The 22,593-nt window shown below is 40.9% G+C and overlaps 1 protein-coding gene across 5 annotated transcripts in view; it reads left to right on the top strand.

Annotated features, from left to right (window-relative positions):
- The window catches only part of LOC101465475 (hyccin 2), a 50,278-nt gene that overhangs the window by 21,613 nt on the left and 6,072 nt on the right, over positions 1-22,593 (top strand). For 2 of the 5 annotated variants that reach the window (XM_076875110.1, XM_076875111.1), the window contains exons 3-13: positions 4,517-4,598; positions 6,428-6,529; positions 8,268-8,447; positions 11,571-11,651; positions 13,531-13,646; positions 16,295-16,390; positions 17,121-17,237; positions 19,278-19,365; positions 19,595-19,751; positions 19,988-20,008; positions 20,466-20,645. In XM_076875110.1, the coding sequence (XP_076731225.1) occupies positions 4,548-4,598; positions 6,428-6,529; positions 8,268-8,447; positions 11,571-11,651; positions 13,531-13,646; positions 16,295-16,390; positions 17,121-17,237; positions 19,278-19,365; positions 19,595-19,751; positions 19,988-20,008; positions 20,466-20,645 (1,189 nt within the window). In that variant the 5' untranslated portion in view covers positions 4,517-4,547. The remainder of the gene's footprint in view (positions 1-4,516; positions 4,599-6,427; positions 6,530-8,267; positions 8,448-11,570; positions 11,652-13,530; positions 13,647-16,294; positions 16,391-17,120; positions 17,238-19,277; positions 19,366-19,594; positions 19,752-19,987; positions 20,009-20,465; positions 20,646-22,593) is intronic. The other 3 variants (XM_004555468.5, XM_076875112.1, XM_004555472.5) reach the window with 3 other exon arrangements.

Genomic DNA, 22,593 nt, shown 5'->3' with positions numbered 1-22,593 from the left:
GCATTGATTAATGCTATCAAGGTCATTCCATAGAAAATCCACTTGTGCATCTAACCTGACCCGCTTATTTAATTTTTCTCAAAGGGCCATGTGAGAAACTGAGACTACTGTGGAAGACTGCACCAATAATCTAAACTCAATTCTGCGAAGTCTTCATTTTATTTCTTTATAAGCCAATTGGTGGGACCCTCCAAAACATGTGAGCCCTGGGGAAAATTAATTGCCCATTTTTCATTTGTTAAACAATTGGTGCTCTCTTTGCAGTTTGTTTCTAAATTGCCTGATTAGCTTGTGAAAATTTTCTTTTGGCACAAGTTGTTCCTTGTACCTAATTTACTAAACTTTAAAGGGGAACATCCTATTCCTTGTGATTAGTGTCAGTAGTTCTCATCTGCAGCTCTATTGATCCTGAGACCCTCTGTGAACCTTCACATTTTAAGTATTTAAAAAAAACAAACGGCAACAACTAATTCAGGACCTAGAGATTCATCAGTGTCCACACTGGTGTTTAGATGTTCTATATAACAGTTTTTCTTTCTATTTCACAGCAATAAGCTACATTTGTGGCTATTAAAATGTAAAAGTATGAAGATGAGCTTGGTATCAAAATGTAGATTTAAAAAAGAGAAGCTCAACTGAGAGCTTTTCCACATTTGATTCATTTTATCCAGCTATTGGTGTCTGTATCTGTTGGCAGGAAGAACACAGTTTTGTTTTTAATTATATTTTATTTAAACTGTGCAGAATGGTCTAAATTTAAAAAAAAAAAAAAAAAAAAGCATGTACATTCAAACAGGCCTTAGAGTTTGTGCCCATTTTCTGGCCTGGAAGGATTCGAGTTTAACGAATAAGATTAAACAGGGGTTTCACAGCAGTATGGCTTACTGTCAGTGTGAGCAGTGGGACTGTGCACATGTAGTCTTACAATGTTTCAGGCTTACAAGATAAAAGCAGTTTTTTGCTAAATCTAGTTGTCTGACAAAGTCATTTTTATGCATATTTCCAAATTTGCCCACACGCAGCTGTTGAATCTAAAGAGTACTGTGTGCCGTAACTGCCTGCATAATCTCTGTTTTTATGAACTTTTTCAGTTCTGTTAACTTGCACATTTTAGAGTGTTATCTCAGTACACTGACCCAGATGCAGCTGTAATGAGTTTATTTGCAACTCTCTGCTATCACATGTCGCATTCTGTGGGGGCACGTTTTTGTGACAAGGCAGGAGCAGAAGACCGAGCGATTGAGAGTGTGGTCAGCACCATACACGTGTATAAATGGAGACGGCAATGGTGTCACTTAATGTGTTACTGTGTTGGAGTGTGTTAGTGTTTTGGGTATATTTACGTTGGCCAGAAGTCACCATATTTAGACCACATGACACATTTAAACATATCTATCAGCAAGTTAGTGGTAAGCAACAGCAAAAAAAAGAAAATACTGAAACCACACCTTCACCAAAACTGAGGCACAAACCTATTGCATGGGCTGAAATTTATAAGATATCTGCATTCAAATGCTGTAAAAGACTCCAGGGGTCAAGTTCACTGACCACGAATTAAGTGGGGAAAAGCCAAGCAAATGCTGAATGCCTGACAAATAAATAAACCTCTATATTGTTAGGAAGGGAGAAAAACATTTTACTGTTTAGTGTACGTGAGTGAAGTAACACCCCCCCCCCCCCCCACCCCACGCCCAGTGCTTAATTTAGAATCTGCATTTTTGTGCCAGTAAGAGGCATAACAGCGCAAAATTGCTGGCCCCACAGCTAGAATCACTGACATAAGTCACTTTGGGAGTGACTGCTGTGAGAAATTCACAGATAATTCACAGATGCAGTACAGATTCTTCCCAGCATGATTTTCCTCGTCATTTAAATTTTGCCAATTTCCACTGAGCACCTTTCGGTTTTTCACTCCCACAGAAATGTGGGTTCGTTTTCAAAAGGCACCAGGGCAAAACAGACAGCGCTCTAGCACCAGAGGTTGGTGGAAGGAGACGTCAGTGAGTTTTTAGAAAGGTTCAGTGTCCTCGAAGTAACAAGATCATTAAAGAAGACTCAGAGGTTTTTCCTAGAAAAAGCACTGGGCCGAGCTGATGTTATGTTAAATGTTGAGTCATATTCACAGAAAGTCTGACCACAGCTCAGCCAGTAAATAGGTTTTACAAGACCTAATAAGCAATGTGAATTTTGTTTTTAGTTTAAAAAAAAGTCTTTCTACTAAAATACAATTAAAGAGCCATTAAAGTGGATGTGGACGTGAAAGAGCACAGCATCTTTAACTTAATGTTACAGTGTATCTTTGGGTTGTGAGAGTAGTCAGACTAATTGTCATTCTTGTTAAGCAATAATTCTTCTTAGGCTACGTTCACACTGTAGGCGAAAGCACATCAAATCCGACTTTTTTGACCCTATGCGACCCATATCCGATCATGACAGTGTGAACAGCACAAATCCGATATTTTCAAATCCGATCTGGGTCACTTTCGTATGTGGTACTGAATCCAATACATATCTGATGTTTTAGAAAGCGACTGCTGTTTGAACGGTCATGTCGCATTAAATCCATCTTTTACGTCACTGACACAAGACAGACACCAATTATCAGCGCCAGAGAAGCGCCCGAAAAGACATCGCGAACGCTTCCTGGCCATCCCGTGTAGATGTTAGTGAAACTGTGGGGAGACAGCGTTGGAGAAACGTGAACATTTTATTTGTATTGTATAATCTGCAGATTATTTGTAGTGTGAACAAGCAGACCAAAAAATCGGATTTGATCAAAAAATCGGAATTGAGCTTTAGGACCTGCAGTGTGAACGTAGCCTTAGTAGCTTTCCTAAAGGTTAGTGATGGTAAATTAATCCTGGTAGTCTTTGGTGAAGGGCATTGGTGTCAAATCAAGAGAGAGGATGGCCTTGATTTTAAGCTGCAGAGTGCATCTGCTGTTACATAAGTATTGTTTATTTCTGTCACTGTGGCAGCTTGGCACACTGGGTCCATGCAACATCACCTTCAGTGTGTATCCAAACTGTCACTGCCTGTGACTGTTCACCACCTCTCACTCAGCCAATCCACACACACACACACACAGTTCCTCTCCCTTGCTGAGACACACGTCTCGTTCATAGCAAATCTTTTCACGGGATAAATAATGAGAATATATTTTCCATGGGGTGAGTTCTGTAGGAGAAATGGCTTTGCACAGTTTGCTGAAGTTAATTTTAGCTGCTGGAAATGGAGAAGAGAACCAAGGATAACTGTGCGGCCGAAGCCGAAGATGCTATCCCATTACTCATTTCTCTTTATGAATTACAAGCTAGAAAATGTCCTGTTTGTAAATGTTAAAAACCCTCGCCATTTTTAACCACCATATCGTTCTGCTCTGTGACGTTCTTTGACGTTACAAATATATGAAAGAAGACATGAGCTCGTCATCTATGATTTGAATTGTAGAGTGAAAGCTCAAAGGAATTCCTGTGGTGGTTCATGTTTGCAGTGACAGGTACTGGCTCCGAGCTGACTTGTTACATAACATTGTAATGAGGATAAGAACAGCATGCTGCTGATTTTATATGTTGCCGCTTGTGTTAACTGGAACTGATGTGCACTTAGCATCACTGTGTTTCATGTTTGATTGTTTATTTCAAAACCCATGAGATTTAATGTTGTCTTTCAGAATGATTTTTTTTTTTTGCTGTTGCTGGGTTATAATCACAGGCCAAGGTAAATGGTTTCTGGGGTACTGCCTTTGCACTGTACAGAGTTTTTTTTTTTTTTTTTTTTTTTTTTTTCCCCCCCTGCATATAAAATCAAATGTTGGCACACACCAGAGAGCTTTTGACCTGACACCAAAGGAAAATCACCAGTGTGTAGTACACAACTAGTTGGTTAGTTATGTTGAGCTTAAATGAAGAGTTCCGTGTCATTAAAGTAGCTCTCTTTTTATCTGGCCGATTTAGGTTACACTGAAGATTTAACCTGGTTAGAAGCTGGTTATGTGGTAACACTTCCAGAAAAAAATGACATTCATTTTCTAGTGAAAAATACAAATGTCCTATTAAATACATATGAACATGAGTTGCCTGAAAGAGCTTTTGTTTTTGACCTTCATTATCACTGAAAAATCTAAATCTAAATGTTAGCTGTTATCGAGAAACAGATGGGACTTTGTTTAATAAGGAAGCCCAAAAAGCACCAAGCACAGCTTTTACTAAGCCTGGTTTTTATTGGGCTTAGTCACAGCTTGGATATTTTCATACTTATGTGGAGTACATACACTTGCCTGTTCTGTATTTGAAATCTTTGGGAAGTTTTGTTGTGTTGTTTATTGCCTTAAGACATTGTAAACTACATATTTTTTTTATGTTATCTTCTTTAGTAAGCACCTTGAGGTTATGTGTAATGAAAGGTTCCTTGTAAATAAAATTGACATTGCTGTCTTCATTCTCCTCCTGTGTTTTCCTTTCTCCCTTCCCATTACTGTACCCACCACCTTCCTCTGCCTCTGTTTGTCCACCAGGCAGCCAAAGGGGGGGGTGTCTCTGAGGAAGATGCTGGGCTCAGAACGCAGTGTTGTCGAAGAATGGCTCTCAGAATTCAAGGTAAAGGCCCTCGATTGCGCTACTCTCATTCATGAGTCATAACTATGAAATCTACTCCTGGAGGCTATTTTTTTTCTCTCTCTTTTTTTTTTTTTTCGAGAGAGGAACTGCGTACTGTGTGTGTAACAGCTGTGGCGAAGAGTGTTGAGAGTAAAAACTGTGTGCATCTGTCATCTCGTTAACATTTCAGTCCTTTGTAAATTCTAATTAAATGTAGTGAACGCTAGCAAGAACAGTGGCTAGCTTAGGTCAACTCGGGCCTATCGTCAGCTGTGTTTAATCAGCATAACCTCTCTGTACTACACAAAATGTACTGTGCATAGTTTGTTCTTTGAACTCACAAGCAAAGTAGCTGCTTATATCTGCTTCATCATGTTTTCACATACATTTTTATTTTCCTTTTTTTTTTTTTTTTTTTTTTTTTTTTTTTGATGCATATAAATTATGGGATTATTCAGCTTTCAGTAATCAGTTAGCTTTTATATAAGAACAGTGCAAGAGTTGCTGTTCCAGCCTCATGTCCTCATGTTCTTGTAAATGCTAGTAGATACTGAAAGCAATTTCACATACTCATTAATTGTGAAGCGCTAACAATAGTTTTTCTGTGTTTGCGGTTTCTCAATGTATTGCACAGTGCCGCTTGTCATTTCCAGTATAGATTTAAGCTCAGCTGCATTGTCAGCTATTAGTGACAAAAGGCTAATATTATCTCAACAATTGATTTTTTTTTTTTTTTTTTTTTTTTTTAACAATACAAATAGCAAATCTAAAAGGCTAAAGACTACAATAGCAGGCTAGCAAGCGTCTCATTATTTTTTTCATTCATATTCTTGTAATGAAAAAATAGCTTTAAAAATATCACAGTGGCATGCAAAATATACACAAATGACCCCACTCAGTAAAATTTGGGTTAAGACAGTTTGGCTAGTAGGCAATGCAAATGATTTTTTTTTGGGGGGGGGGGGGTGCTGGTATTTGTAGTGTTTCAGTTGAAGTAGTTAGCTGACTGTAATTAATTAATAATAAATGTTGCTTCACTCTTGGTGTTCCAGACTAGTTTAAAAAAGTGTTTATGTCACTTTTCTTTCTCATTCTGTGAAGAAGGAATGGGTTCCTTTAAGCACTGTGGTTTGTACAGTGCATTAAACCGTTATGACACGGCCACAAAGTTTCTGTCACCTTAGCAATCATAAATCTGATGCAAAAGTCTGTTCAGCACATTTACAAAACAGAAAAGTGCAAAGGTGATGACGAGCTAAAAAGAAGGAAATAATGTGCAGTACATTAAGAGGAATGGAAAAAGACAGCAGAAAACTAGAGAAAGGAGGAAAGATGAGAATAGAATGGTATGACTCATGGTGGTGCAGACCAGGCACATTGTGTTCTGCCCTCAAAATGATCATACTCTCACGCTGAGAGGCTATAGCTGCCGTCTGTCATCTACAAAACACGATCTTGACCATTTGAAGGATTTCACCCCAGGATGTTCTGAGGATGTCAGACATCATCAATCTGTTAGGTTCAGAGTTATTTTATCAAAAAGCTATGCTTTCCTAAAAGTTTTCTTTTCTTACTTCACCTACCACATTGTCAAACTCATCGACTGGGGAAGTCAATCTTTTCAAGTCTTTTTTTGATGCTTCCATTTTTAATCAAGGGACTTCTTACATGTCACAGCATGCTGACACACAGTTAAGTCACTGTGTGCTGTGAAACAATTGAATACAGGATGTAGAATTACACACAGTCTTTACTTGTTCTCTAGTTTTGTGGCTAGACGTAGAAGTTGTTTGCATCACTCAACAGTCCTTTGTGTCTCCTTGCTTTAGTCCTTACCAGAAACCCACATCCCCAGCTACGCCGGCAGCCTTCATCTAAAGAAGTCCTTGGTCCCAGCTCTCTACAGAGTCATCCAGGACCCCAACAACGAGGTAATACACGGAGGACGCGCACATGCAGACGGATGGTTTTTAGCTCAAGGAAATGTGCTGCTTGTGAGTCATGATGTTGTTTCTGTTGGCACTGAGCAAAAAAACTTGACACACAGCCGTGTCTGCAGGGCGTACATGCACACCGCAACACACTCTGCTGTTGTGTATGATGGAAGGCACAATGGCGGTGCCGTCTGCGTTGCCTGTGAGACGGTACACTGTGTTCCCTGTATGCAGTGCTTTGCCTAACAAACTAAAGCGTCCGCAGCCAAAGCTGGAAAAGACACAGTCACCGCAGTGCCCAAGCACCTCAATATCTTTTTCTTACTAAGCAGATGTTTCTTGCACCTGCACAGCTAGACCGGTGTTTTGTACTTTAAAGGGACCTAATGACACAGTTTCTAAGCAAAGGCCTGAGGTACTCAATGAGAGAGGACTTTAATTTGGCTCTAATGACACACTTGGTGCCTCCAGTTCTTTCTGGCCCCGTTTTCACCTCGATTTCACGGTCGACTTTGAGTGTCAAGCAACTAGGGATCTAACTTCCATTAGTGCTGTCAGTCTGGCTGCACAATCCCATTAATGATGACACAAGTGATTGAGGAGTGCATGCATGTCTGTGTGTGAGAGATAAAGTAGGGGAGAGTGTAATGTGCTTGAATTTTGCATGTTTTTTTGTTGCTGTTGTTTTTTGTTGTCAAGCTGAGGACATGAAGGGCAAATGCCTTGCCAAGTTCTTTGCCGCCTTTTTCCCCAGTCAGCCATGTACAACACACTTACACAGTCGTGCTGTGTGGGCATTCACTCACACTGACCCCTGGACTGTATAAACGCTGTGGCTCAGCTGGCCTCCCCTGACACTACATCTGCCGAGGCTTTCGTTGTAGTGAATTATCCCCTCTGCTTCTATGCATCTCGCACTATCAACTGGAAGCGAGACTCTCCCTCCATCTGTCCATTCTGTCGTGTTACGTTTACAATGGCGTTCGTTCATGTTTTGAAACGAGAGCTATGTGAGTCCATTTCTGCAGGCTATTAAAAAGGCTGCTGCTGAGGCTAATGGGAGGTAATAGTTTATAGCAGTCATCCTGAACCTATTGTTCTTTAATATTAACCTAGACATACATTTCCATGAATTTAATTATCTTAAAGTGGACCTATTATGCTCATTTTTAACTCTATAGGTCTTTATATCTTATATTAGGCATTGGTGCATCCCAGCAGTTCATTCTTTCTCTGAAACGAGCTGTTTTAGCTCCTCTTCCTTTAAAGCCACCCTCCCTTGAAGCTAGCTTTTATCTTACTGGCTGTTCCTCGCAGACAGAAGGTTTGAACAGCAGGTGGAGAAGGATACTGTCTCTCATCAGCATTATACGGAGCCAGTGGAAGAAACTACCTCATTGATGAAACTTGGCTATGCTTAATATGAGCATCCAGGAGCTTAAAAATACACCCCCGTATAACAAAAATAAAGAGGACCATTTTAGATGTTCTATAAACTGTTTTTGTTTTGTGTTAACGGTATTAATGACAGCTTTTATTGGTTTTTATGATATTGGGGTTAAATATAAATGGATTAAACATTTTATATACAGAAAAATACAGTTCAGTTTCCATATTTAGTTTTGTTTACTGCCTTATTGGGAGAGCCTAACAAGCATGGTGTAAATTCCAGTAAGGTGTCAGACCTCGTGTTAATTTGTTAATTTGCATTTTCTTGTTTCCATCTGTGATCCAGCTCTTGGAGCCTGTGTGCCACCAGCTGTTCGAGCTGTACCGGAGCTCCGAAGACCGCTTGCGACGCTTCACCCTGCAGTTCCTGCCCGAGCTGGTGTGGGTTTATCTGCGCATCACTGCCAGCAGGGATCGTCAGAGCAATGGCTGCATCGAGGCCCTGCTTCTGGGCATTTATAACTTGGTAGGTGTTCACCTTTCTGGGTCTGGTTACAGTAGCATGCCCGATGCAGAGCGATGGTCTTGTTACTGGCTGAGCCTTAAACGCGACCTTGTGGATAACCAGGTCCACCATAAAGTGTTGCAGTGCATACCAGTAGAGTTCCTGCAATCAGCCGTGAAGTAACTTGAACAGAGATTTCAGTTATTTTGTTTTTAGCAGGCAATGCTAATATCTTTGTTTTGTTTCATTTGTTTAAGGCTCATTTGCAAATTGTTAAAAGTTAAATACAATTTAGCCTTAAAGGACTTTTTTAAAAAACCGAAATGTTGAAATGCTCCCTGGATCATTAATTCAACAAATCCATGTGGTATCCCGACAGTAAAAACAAACAAGCAACGACTATTCAAATCTTCACAGTGAACTGCCAAATGTGATTTGACTGTCAAAATTCAGAATCAGGGACAGACTCATTCTGAAATATGGAACAAGGGTGGCTGCAGTGTCCAGTTTCACACTGTTAAACCCTTCACATGATCTGTCAACTGCTTACCCTGCAAACATAACCAGTATCTTCTGTTTGCTGCTGAGCTTTTTTTCCTCCTCAGTTTTGAGTACTGCTTATTAGGTGTCCTGGTTCTAGTTTGACGACTGCTCTTACAACATCATCATCCATAAAGGGATATCTCTGCCAAAGCTAAAGCTTCCCCACCATGCCAAGCATGAATCTGATTGTAATAGTTTGTAGTTGTGAGAACATCAACACTTTGTCTCACAGTAGTCAAAAGTTGATTGATCCAGACTTAAGGTTTCAAGTAATCCTCCTAACCCATAACCTCGTTGGCAGAAGTTAATTTGTGAGGTGTGACTAGACTGCTATAGGGTTATATGGATGAATATAGGTCGTTGCATTATTTTGAGCCTTTACATTTAAATGGATAAAGTGTAAAGTAAAGTGTGCGTGTTAGTCCCCATAGGGAAATAGTTCCTCTGCATTTAACCCATTCACCCAGTGAAACAGTGGGCAGCCACCAGTGCAGCGCCCGAGGAGCAGTGTGTAGGGACGGTACCTTGCTCAGGGGTACCTCAGGGTAGCCGTTCAGTGGAGTCGAACCCCCGACCTTCCGATCATGGGGCCACCACTCTACCTACTGAGCTATCCCTGGATAAGAATGTGGGAAAGTGCATTTTTTAAATGGAAATCACAGGTGCTTTAGATCTAATACAAGTGAAACATTGTTAAGATTGAACGTCTGTTGACTTGAAAGACGACCTACAGGGAAAACCCTGGATAATGGGACGAGCGCAGATAGATTGCATCACCAGGAAACACCCCTGGGGAAATGTGCTAAGAGCTTGAGATATCAATAGAAAGAGCTCCATGACAGCCAGCAGAGCTAAGGGTATATCCATGCATAATTCATCCCTCAGTCTATACCACTCACCCTACACACACACGCATAGGTACATACTGCTCGTGCTCATTGACATCTTGCCTGTCTTCAGCGATGACTTCTCCTTGATAAACAGCCTTGCTTTCAGCAGTCGCCGCAGATATTCAGAGATGTACTGTTACCCAGTGAAGGGCACACCAAGGCATGAATCAACAACAAATTCAAGGAGAAGTGCAGATAAGAAAGATTGTCTGAAAAACCAGAAAAGCTCACCACTTTGATTAGTGTAAGGGGGATGGGGGGAGAGATCAAACTGAAACAAGAAAAGTTGTCTCAACTTTACTCATTCTGTTAACAGTGTCCGTCATGCTCACATGTAATAGCCACTTGAGTCCTATTGAGTTGCTCATAATTGAATTTCAGGATAAATCTGGGAAATGAGAAAGTTTCACAAATGTTCTCATGTACATCCGTAAATGTTTATTTTTTCCTCTTTTTAATATATATCAGGAACACAGATAATCAGGTATTACTTGTAGAAATGGCATCATTCTCAGAGAAGCGTTAATCTTTGTGCAACCCATCGCAGTGTGAAATTGGAATTGAGTGGCACCGGTTCTGGCAGTGACATTTAATCTGCCAGCAGAATAGACAAACACCAGGCTTAACCGCGTGCGTGATAGGCGGTTCTACAACAGTACTGATAAATGTTTGCACCTTAACCACCACAGAGGGGAAAAAAATCACATTTACAAGCTTAATATACACTCATCAGCCTCTTCTTTAAGTACACATGTTCAGTTGCTTACAAATATCTAATCAGCCAATCACATGGCAGCGTTTGGGCATGTAGAAATGATGAAGATGACCTGCTTAAATGTGCTTAAATCACATTGTTCCAGGATGTGGAACAATGTGATTTAAGTGACTCTGAATGTGACACTTTTGGCGTTTTTGATGTCATACGGCTGGTCTGAGTATTGCAGAAACAGCTGGGATTTTCCCAACCAACCATCTCTAGTGTTTACATGCTCAGAAAAAGAGAAACTATGCAGTGACCGGCATTGTAGGTTGCTTCAGAATGACATGAAAGCAACACAAACTCAAATAACCACTCATTAAAAGAAAGGTATGCAGAGAAGCATCTCTGAACATGTAACATGTTGAACATTGAAACAGATGGACTGCAACAGCAGGCATTCACACTAGGTGTCCGTTCTGTCTCCACTAAGAACGGACTGAGGCTACAATTCACCAGAACTGGACAATAGAAGACTGGAAAAATGTTGCCAGGTCTGATAAGTCTTGATTTCTGCTGCAACATTCAGACTGTAGGGCCAGAGTTTAGAGTAAACGACATGAAAAGCAGGGATCCACCTGTCTTGTATTAAGGCTGCTGCTAGTGTAATAGAGTGGAAGATATTTTTTGGCACAGTTTGGACCTTGTTGGCTTTCCTGACATTGTCCATCTCTTTATTACCACAGTGTACCCATCTTCTGATGGCTGCTTCCAGCAGGATACTGCACTATGCCACAAAGATCAAGCTATTTCTAACTGTGTACAAGGCTATTCTTAGTGGTTTTCAAATTTTGTTTGCTATACCTAATTCTGTAGCTGATTTAAAAAAAAAAAAAAAAAAAGGTTGTGGATGTCCCACAGAGCAGGCCCACCTCACAGTATCAGAATCATTGTTTCAAATGCAAACCTGCATTCCTTCAGTAACACACCTTCTCTGTTTCTTTGGGTTTGCAGGAAATCGTGGACAAAGATGGCAACAGCAAGCTCCTTTCCTTCACTATTCCATCTCTCTCCAAACCATCGATATATCATGAGGTAAGCCTCTCTTCACTGCAACTCTGCAAGTTGCAGAAGGACTTACTTAAATGGCTATTTAGAAGGTGGCAGCTCAACATCCCAGCACTGCAGGTCTTTTTTTCATTAACATCACCTTGAGGAGTTAGCTGTCTGTATGTGTTAGTCCCTCTCTGCCAGATCTGTGTCTTTCAAAAATCTAATAAGAAAAGATTTAACAATTTATGCACTTGTCGATTTCTTTGATTTTAAAATGAGAGCATTTCAACTTTCGTTCATTTTGTGTTTGAGTCGCTTTTGGTCGCTGTCACCGTCACACTGGCTTCGTGCAAACGCTGACCTGTCTGCTACAACAGGCACAGTATTGACTGTTGCTTTGACCTGGAATTCCATTACCAAGAGGTTTTAAAGGACATACCGACTGTTTACTGGCAGCTCATAGCCAGATTTTAGAGCCTTTTTTACTCCTCATAGCACAGAGTGACAGCCCTCAGTAGGTGCTTGTCTCTGAGTTGTGCGTGCGAGTGTTGATGAGACTTGAGTGTGTAGCATGTGCTGAGGGCGATTTATTGCTGTAATTATAAGCTTGAAAGGCTCTATCCTCCATGCTGAGAGAGTGAAGAAAGCATGGAGGAGAGTGTGTGTGTGTGTGTGTGTGTGTGTGTGTGTGTGTGTGTGTGTGTGTGTGTGAGTCACAACAAGCTTCCTCAGCTGTAGTACGGCTCTGCACGTCACGTGGCCTTATCCCTTGGCCTCCAGCATTAGCATACACTCCGCTCACTTGCTTTTTGTTTTTTCTCAGCGCCACTGCCTCGCCTTCTCTGCTCAGTGTCACACAAGATACCTAGGACAGAATATCAATTCAATTTAGAGGTGACTTTTGGTCTGCACACCATCAGAATAAAATGGCCTTGTGACACATCCTCACTTGGACATAGCCAAAGAGGCCACGCACTCGGTCGTTACCTCTTCCTCTTTTTATTTCAACATGAAGATTTAAGATGACTTTGTTTGTTAACCTGAATACCTTAGCTTGTCTCTGGAATGACACAGTGCTGGACAGCGAAATACACCTTGGTTATTCAGTTTATCCTCTGTGCTTATGGTAACCTAGAGATATCAGATCTGTAACAGGGCAAGGATTAAAATAGGAAGTTAAACCATGTCAGACCATATAGCAGTCACATTGCTGAGGATATAAAACTATCGTTAAGGCCACGTGACATGCTAATTCATGTTGTATAATTGAGGTTGAAGGCTTTGGATTTTGGTCAGCGAAACTACACAGCAGATCCACACAGCAAATTCTGCTGTCTTGTCTTATGATCAGTATGATGACAAGATCATGAATGCACAAGTGCTCTGTTTATAGAATTTTTTTCCCCACAATATTGCAGGATTTCTGGTGCCCTTCAGAGTTTTTAGCTAAAGAGAATTCAAAAACAATTCTTTTTGAACAAGTTTTGTTGATTTGATCCATTTAAGTATATGACATATTTGATGAAATGGTCAAATAAGGAGTCATTGGCTTTACCGACTGTTCAGTAGTCATGCTTTCTGTCATGATATGTATGAACTAATACATGAACAAATTTAACTCGGGTAATTTTTGTGAAGACTTACTTTCTTTTGTATAATAAAAATAAAGAGAATGAAACAAAACAACAAAAATTACAACATCAGGCCATGAACAAGCTGGATTACTTTGTCTCTACAATCCCCACAGTTTGTTTTTGTGACATGTAAACCTAGTCTGGTTCTTCCATTTTTCTCAACACGTTTCCACAAAGTTTTGTTATAGTTTTCCATTTAAACAAAGAAAAGGGCCATTTATCATTTACTGTCATGCTATAAAGGTGCCACAGCTGGGAAATGTTTAATGAACTGTTTTTCTTTATAGCCTTCTAGCCTGGGGTCAATGGCACTGACAGAGGGAGCGCTCTGTCAACATGACCTGATCAGAGTGGTGTACAGCGGCCTCCATCCTCAGAGAGAGACCTTCACTGCGCAGAACAGGTACTGATTTAGATTTAGATTAGATGTTTAGCTGTAGTTTATACACACTGAGATCCCTGTTTGTTCAATTGGGGGCAGTGGTAGAGGTCTTTCAAGGTGCAACTCGCCATACTGAATCAAACTTTGACTAATTTATTTTCATTAATAAAATACTTTATTTATTGTACACCATCTATAAAACCTTTTTAAGATGATCAGATCGTAAGCCTTGATGCTCGCCCAGCCTCCTCTGGCCAGACTTGGCAGGTCTGAAAGCTTTTTTGGCTCTAAAATACTTTATGCTGCTATGGTGATCTTTGCATAGAAATGAAGCAATAGAATGAGCAGATATACATAAATGCCCGTGACATATACAGTGGTGTGAAAAAGTATTTGCCCCCTTCCTGATTTTTCATATGAACTACCTTTTTAAGGTCATGCCACAGTATCTCAATCAGATTCAGGTCAGGACTTTGATTAGGCTACTCCAAAGTCTTCATTTTGTTTTTCTTAAGCCATAGAGGTGGACTTGCTAATGTGTTCTGGATCATTGTCCTGCTGCACAACCGAACAGATGGGCAGACATTCTCCTTGAGGATGTTTTCTTAGATAGCAAAATTCATGGTTCCATTTACCACAGCAAGTCTTCCAAGTCCTGAGGCAGCAAAACAGCCCCAAACCATCACACTACCACTACCATGTTTCACTGTTGGTATGATGTTCCTTTCCTGAAATACCAGATTTAATGGGACAAAAGTCTTGGGGATCATCAAGATGTTTCTTGACAAAAGTGAGACAAGCTTTTGTCTTCTTTTTGGTCAGCAGCGGTTTTGTCCTTGATAAGAAAGAAACTGGCAGAAATGGAATCCAGTTTTGCCAGTTTCTTTCTTATTGTTGAATCATGAACTCTGTGTTTAACTGAATCGTCAATGCACGCTTGGAGTAATTTTGGTCGGGCAGGGGAAGGAAGGGGGCTAACATTTTGTCACACCACCATAGCAGATAATCTAGGGGAAGCACAGATAACACTCATCATCTTTAGTGTTTTCCAGAGCAGGGTGGCCCCCTGGTTTCCATAAACACAGAGCATCATAAATATACTGAATGGTTTTCAGCAGGACCAAGCCTCTTAGCTTATCTGGAAATCCATTTGTTGAGTTGGGCGTGAGATAGTGTTTATGAGAAGAAGGCTCAAAGCTCCAGAGAGGTGCCAGCTCAGTGCTACTGATGATCTAGCACCAAGCAATTTACATCCACCTTGCACACAGACTCAGTTAGGCCACTTAGATTCAAGGGCTTCCTCATTGTCCTCCCTCAATATGCACTTAAGGAAATAAAGTATGCTATATGGAAGCTGAAGGCTAATAATAACAAAGGGAGAGTTCTGTATCGATTCCATTTGAGTACCACCAACTTTTTATTCTCTCTCTCTATTTTTTTTAAACAACTATCAAACAGTTTTGTCACAACACAGAGGGTCACGGATGAGTTGTTGTCATGGAAATTTTTGTATTAAATAATTCACAGTTTCTGTGTTGTTGTTTGGGGTGGCTGTGGCTTAGGAGGTAGAGCAGGTCCCCTATAAAGGTTGGTGGTTCGATCCCCTGTCTGTTCCAGTCTGCGTGCCAATCATCCTTGGGCTCCAAGTTGCTCGTAAGAATGTGTGAAAGTTGGATAGAAAGCACTTCCATTTAAGAAAATAAAAAGTGCCCATATGAATGGGTGAATGAGGCAAGTTGTATGAAAGTGCCTTGAGTGGTCAATTACAGTAGAATATATATATATATATATATATATATATATATATATATATATATATATATATATATATATATATATATATATATATATATATATATATATATATATGAATGAACTGCTCCATTTGTCACGCTTACATGTGGGCCTGATCAGCCTTTCCCATAACTTCTAGAAGGAAGAGCACTTTCCCCCACAGAACTTATGCTACAGTTGCTTTTCAGTGACTTTATTAGTAATTTGTACATATACTACCCAAATCTCACCTGTGTGTTCTACAGCGCCACCCTCTTTAGTTTTATGCATGACTCCTAGTGATGTAAATTTTGCCATCACTGGGTAAAGTGAGGTTTTGTGTCTGACAGTTGTGTGTGTCCATGTTGCTCTACATTGAAATGGACCATCTACTTATGTGTCCTTCAGGAGAAACTATTTGTACACAACTGTCCGTGCTTGTTCCCAGAAGCTAGTATAATCTTGGCCCCTCTCTGTCAAAGCTTCTGAGTTGCGTAGGTTTGCCAAATATTTTAACAATAATCTCTTTACTGGGTGAACCCGCAGCAACAAGTATGCTATCCACTATGAGTTCAAGATGACTTAAATCTTTAGTGTCACTGATTCTGCATCATTGATAAGAAGTCTGTGGAGAGCTTAAGGGCGATTACTGCAGTATGTAAGGCTATGCACCTACAAGCGGCACACTGGCTGACAATGCACAAAAGTGCTTAGGCAAGCAGACTGTTTAACACTTCATAGAGTTGATAAATTGCTTGAACCACGCTGCATAATTGTTCTCAGTGAAAGTGTCATACTTTAAAGGTATGATATTGATTAAAAGTGATATTTCCTTTTTTCCCAACTTTTTTTTTTGGACTAAGTTGATTAGATTAACAGTGTGTTTTTGGTTGCAGGTTTGAGGTGCTGTGTTTCCTCATGCTCTGCTACAACTCTGCTGTGGTCTACATGCCCCTTTCTTCCTATCAGTCAGTCTGTAGGATGAGCTCACGGTAAGAAAAACAAAAACGCGTGTACCTTCTTTTGTTTTGCATTTTCTCCACCCAAGTGATAACCAGCCTCTGCAATGACACATTTTTTGTATTACCTGCTTTCCAGAAATTAGGATTAAAACACCTCATAGGCCGTGTAACCATATCTCAGTACAGACTGCCATCTTTGCAGGAGGATTTGATAAATGCAGTTTTATTTGAAATGAGTTGAACTGACTGTGCTTTTGGCCAATCAAAAACCTTACTGCTGGATACCTGTCTCCATCTGTCTATTTTGGAAACACTGAGACGCCCTAAGGAGAAAGGATCAATGTGGAATTCACAATATGACGCAGATAATTATTCCACCGCAGCATGTAGACGATTCAGGATATGAATCGCTGCCTACTGTGACCGATCAGACAGACAACGCCTGAAGCAAGCTCAGTCTAGTCTAGACAGATGGCAAACTGTGACTGTGAAGACTTCAGAGCACGAGAACAGCACTCACTCTTTCAGTTTAGCCTCACAGTAAAGACGTGAGCGCCCTGCTGGCTGACCTTGCCTAACCTTCTATGAGTCTCAAGAAGTTAAGATTTTGTTCCCCTCGCTCAGTGTTTGATGTGTTTCCTCAGGAAGTGTCTGATGTTTCCTTTAGTTGTTCTTCCCATTTAGCCTCATCTTATCTGATGTGTGCTTTCCACAGAGGTTAAAGGGATGTTGTTTAACCAGTAAAAATCTCTATTCACAGGTTGTGTGTATGCGGCTTCCCGCGGCAACAGCAGAAGCTTTGGAGGGAACCTTGCAACCGAGTGCTGTTGGACCCTGAGTTCATGGTGCAGATGCTGACTGCAGTGTATCATGCCATGTACGTGTCTTTAAAGCAGGAAAAGTGTTTCGGTTTTTGCTTATTTCATTATATTATGATTTTTTGGCAGTTCCACGGCTGCAGAAACAAGTTTCATGCATCATCACTTGTTATATATGCAATATACACATGCTGTTGTTATAAAGGAACATTATCACTTATTTTCAGCTCTATTTTTAGTTTTGAGCTGGCTTTAGAGCTTTTTAGCTACCCGCTAAAGCCAGAATCGGTTTTGGTTGACTTTCATGAAGGATCAATGCATCAGGTCCAGTTTGGGGTCCAGTTTCTTGCCCAAAGGCATTTCTTTATGCTGACTGGAGGAGTCTGGGATCAAACTACTAACCCTCTGACTAGTAAACAAACCCATATGTCTGTTGACCTTTTCCAACAAAAAACACTCGACTTCTGATTAGTAGCTGACCCGATCTACCTCCAGAGCTGCAACCACCTTACTGCTCTGAGAGCAGTCTGAAGCTGCACAGGCCAGAGCGAATGGTGTAAATGAAGCTGAAAAGAGATTCTGTATTTATTGTGGCTGTAGCCAGCTGCTCGTTGTGGGCAACACAACATAATGTTGTTTTTGCCACTGGAACATTGCTAATGAGGGTCTTCTTGATTCTAGTTTGCCATGAGCTGCTGCAGAAATTCTCCTCACAGCATATGCTAGTGCGCCACCAAGGGCAGAAGCTACCCACTGTAGAGAGCGATTACATCAGCAGCGCATTGTGGAAGCAGGTGATTTCATCCCCTACGAGGACAGTCATTGCAAAGCTGATTATAGCTCCTCGATGACAGCAAGTCCTCAGATATGGATATCCTGATACGATGGTGACTGGAATCACTACTGTTGCAGTAGTGGTGTAGCAGAGCGGTTGGGAGAGGATGAGCATGCATTCTGCCTCATCACCTCCATGAGGATGCAGAGCAGAAATCAGTAGGTTGGAGCAGGCGATGCACAAAAAAAAAGGAGAAAAAAAAGGGCTGTGTGTGAGTGTGAGTTTAGATGACAGAAAATAATGGCCTTTTTAGTAATCCCTACCATAGGTCACCTCAGTGCTCACTCACGTGAAGGCCAGATGAACATGAATCCAAGCTTCACACTTGGCACTAGCTGAGGACAGTCTGGGATTTAGGTTAATATGGCCGCTAATGCCGAGAGAGGAAGCAAAATGCGCTGGGATATCAGAACATCACAAACAGAAACAGCGTTCACTTGTGCTGTTCAGATTGGAAATTTATTCTACTGTAGAGTAATTTTCAGCCTCGTGAACATCAGAGTCTGTTTTACCTGCCCATTCATCCCATTTCTTTTGATCTTAAGACTAAAAGGAAGCCCAGAACATTTGTCCCCGCTCGCATGACTGTTGCATTTGCAGGACCACATCAAAGAGTTCAGCCATTCACTTCCTGGTGTTTTTGCAATTTTAATTTATTATTTCCATAGTACTTTTTTTTTCATGGTCATCAGTCCAGGTAGTATCTTGCAGTATCTTGCTCTGCAAAGATAATATTCAGTATTTATTGGACATTTTCAAGTTAAATACATGTTTATCAGTCTTTGCTGATTTTCAATTGGAATTTTATAATATGTTTCCATATCCTGCATTTACACAATTTTACACAAATTAGCAGCCATTAATGTGCCAGTATTCTATTTAGTAACTGTGAAAACCATTTATGTGTGACATAAAGTTTGCTTTTCTAAATGCTTTATATTTTATTTCACTGCGAGGAAAAAAATTCAGCCTATTTTCTTGCATTTCAACAGCGTGACAAAGAGTATAATCCCTCTGTTTAGATACGTGCCCAAGTTATCCACCACGCCCTCGCTGTAGCTGCAGGCATTACTAAATAACTAATAATAGATTAGAGGATATGATTCAGACGTCAAGGCACCTTGTGAGACATTCCAGATAGGCTCGCAGCATGACATTGTTAAATGCCTGTGTGTGTGTGTGTGTGTGTGTGTGTGTGTGTGTGTGTGTGTGTGTGTGTGTGTGTGTGTGTGTGTGTGTGTGTGTCTTTTGTTGTGATTTGCAGATATAATGGAGAGTGGGAGATGGGGCGAGAAGCTCTGGAGGACATTCTGTACCGAGCCCAGCTGGAGCTTTACTCCCAGCCTCTCCTGGTAAGACCTGCAGCACAGCAGTAAACTCCCACCTGTCTATAATTAAATCCCGAGACAAAATAAAAACCATGAAGTAAAATAATGGCTTTGATCTGCCTTTTTTTTTTTTTTTTTTTTTTTTTTTTGTCCTCAAATTCGAACCATAACCAGGCTTTAAATCTTGTTATACCTCCTGGCTTTGCTCCTTTAATTGTTTATTGATCTGCACCTGTGCATGTGTCGACTTCAGCTGGGGAACGCCATGAAAAACTCGCTGCCGGAAAGCGCTCCTGACGCACCGCGGGGCCGCAAGGTGCTGCAGGTGGAGGTGACTCCCACCATCAGGCGTATATCAATCTCGGCCATCACCACCGCCTCGATACGACGCCACCGCTGGAAGAGAGAGGGTGAGACTTGAAATCTGCCATCTTGGCTGCAGCACACAGGAACGCGAGCCAGGCCGCAGTGCAGGAAGTAAATCTGGACGCAGAGTAGATTACTTTTTTTTCCCCGCCCTTTCATCAACCTCATGAATTATCCGTAGCACTTGAGGATAGTTTGAAGAAGAAAGTTAAGCAAGTGCATGGTTATGATTTAAACTGTAATCTTACAGGTTATTACTTTTTTCCCTGATCTATAAAAGCCCGCAAGAAGGAGCTATTTGGTGAGAAAATGACTTCTCTGGTGTTTTTTTTCCCCCCTTTCCAGTGAGAAGAAAACCCGTTTCCTCTGTACTTCAGTTACACCATTAGCATCATCTAAATAGTGTTTCATGTCAGTTATTGTATGCAACTGTGGTCATATAGTCTGTGTTTGCAGTGTTTGTGCCACTCACTGCTCCTTATTGCTCTTTTTTTCCTTTTCTTTTCTCTGTTTTTGCTTGTCCTGTCTATTACGTGCTTTGTTTCACTGGTTACGATGAAGAGCGAAATGGTGCCTGTAGTTTCTACTGTCTCCATTTTACCAAGTATTTATGGGGTAGTTCCTATTTTTTCCATATCTTGTGGATATGAATTTAGAGACAGTAGTTAGGCCTGCTCTGGCTATGATGAGGCCCGAATTGATTGAAGCTTGCTGCTACTAAAGCGACACATTTCCTCATCTGTGTTGTTGACTCCCAGATTGTTTTGACTACTCAACCGATGCAGAGTTGAGCCTCATCGTCAATCCTAGCCTCGCCCAGCACCAACACCGCCACCGCACCCACTGGGATCCCACGGCTAAAGAGGAAAGAGGAGGGCGGCAACACAGCCACCACAGCAGCAGCAGCAGCAGCATCATTCCCCCCATCACTCTCGAGGGTAGGGGACGGGGGCGGACGCTCAGAGCAGGGCGGGTCTCAGGAGGAGGTGCCCCCTTCGATCTGTATCATCCCAACCCTCCTCCTACTACCCCTTCTCGGCTTGAGGCGGTTAACTCTGCCCTTTCCATTGTGGCTGCCTCTTCACTTCCCCAGAGTATACTAACTCATCCAGTCTTATAAGACGCTCAGCCAACAACCCCTCTAATGCAAAACCTTTGCTATGTTTTTGCCTCATTTAAGAGTGGAAGAGTCGCCTATTCTGGGTTTGAAGGAAGTGTGGTTGGCTAGTGGCCGTTCTGCATGGGCCTGTCGTCATGTCATGTTCTCTCTTTCTTCCCCTCATCATGCCTTCAACGTTAAACTTCCACCCTTGTCACTCACTGAGCATGTTTAGTGTCCAGCTTGACCTTCTACTCTGCGCTTTCCAAACTCTCCCTGTTTGATAATTGGGTTTATTGATTTATATTTTCTACAGCTTTGACAGGGAATATGTATCAGTTTTACAAAACGGGCTCAGAGTATCCGGCATCTTCTTTCTGAACTCGCCCCTTGAGGTGTTTGATAGCATCAAGTTTTGGGTCTGTGAGGCCAGCAGCACCCATCTGCTGCTACCACCCTTCCCTGCAGAAAGAGAACCTCCGATTTGTTTGTGGTGTTTTCTTTTTCTTTCTTTTTTTATTAGTCCAGCACCTTTACTCTGTCCTAAGTTTGTGTTCCGTTATGTTGCATTTCTTTTCCCCAGCTCAGTGAGTGAAAACAAGCCCTGCATGCACACGCTACAGCAAGCTTCAGTGATTTCTGCTCAAACAAGAAACGTCGGATCTTTTAGCTTATCAGAAAAAAAGGCCAAGTTATAAATTGAATGCCGTCAGTCCACTATTTCGAGCGGGGATTGTAGGCCCATTTTGCATCCTTTAAATGTGTGTCCATTTCCATTCATAAACGTTTAGAAATCTTGAAACGTCAGACGCATTTCCTGGCTTGTGGTCAGTGTATGTCTGAGTGCCATCTCGTCTTCTTCCAGTGAGTTTTCATTGAACGCCGCTCTGAAAGAATCCTTTATCATGATTTTGTTAGATAGAAATCTGCCACATATTAAAGAGAAACATGGGATTATTTCAAAAGCAGTCAGTTAGTTGCGATTCTCTTGCAGGAAGTCGAAACCTGTTTGTTTGCCTCTCCATTGCATTGAAATTGAAAGTTGCTTGTGCCTTTGCATGTTTAAACTTCTTATAGCATATTCTTTGCACCGCAACCATTTTTCTTTTTTGTTTTGAGTTCCTTAGAGGAAATTATTCATTCAGCTCAGATCACTTCAAAGTAAAAGTATAAAATGTGCTATTTTAATATTGCTAAATCTGAGGTGGGGGCAGTTTTAAAAACTCTGAACTGATGATGTCAGATTTTTAAAAGAGCCCGACTGATGCAGGAGCTTTAGTTTATTTCGAAACTTTGTGGTTTTAAAAACAATCTGAAAATTAATTTAAATATCAGTCTTTATTAGAAATCTTTAATGTCTGTCCTCTTTAGTTCTAAAGCGATCCTATCTCATACGTTCTGCGTTGTAACCAGAACATATGAGAATGAGCCGCTGAAGATCATCAAAGACTCTTAAGGAAGAATTCCTTATGTGTATTTATTGATATGTATGGACTCTGTTTATGGTAGGAAAACAGGTCCTTTTTCAAATATACACTGCTGTAGTCAAAATTCATCAAACACGCAGGTATGTAAAAACACAGTTACCCATAATGCCTTCTACTGGACAAATCTTCCATTAGTGACGATCATTATATAGTTAAAGTTTACTTCTTTTGTATGTTGGTTTATATTTTACATAATACAAACTCTGATGCTTATGTGCAGTGAGCTTAACTTCTGCAGATGAAATTCGCCTACGGATTGAAAAGTGCTGTTTTAGCTTGTAACACCAAATTTCTGTTATG

This window comes from Maylandia zebra, linkage group LG16, assembly GCF_041146795.1.
Source record: "Maylandia zebra isolate NMK-2024a linkage group LG16, Mzebra_GT3a, whole genome shotgun sequence".
In the NCBI taxonomy this organism is placed as follows: domain Eukaryota; kingdom Metazoa; phylum Chordata; class Actinopteri; order Cichliformes; family Cichlidae; genus Maylandia; species Maylandia zebra.
This window is presented reverse-complemented; position numbering and strand designations above follow the sequence as displayed.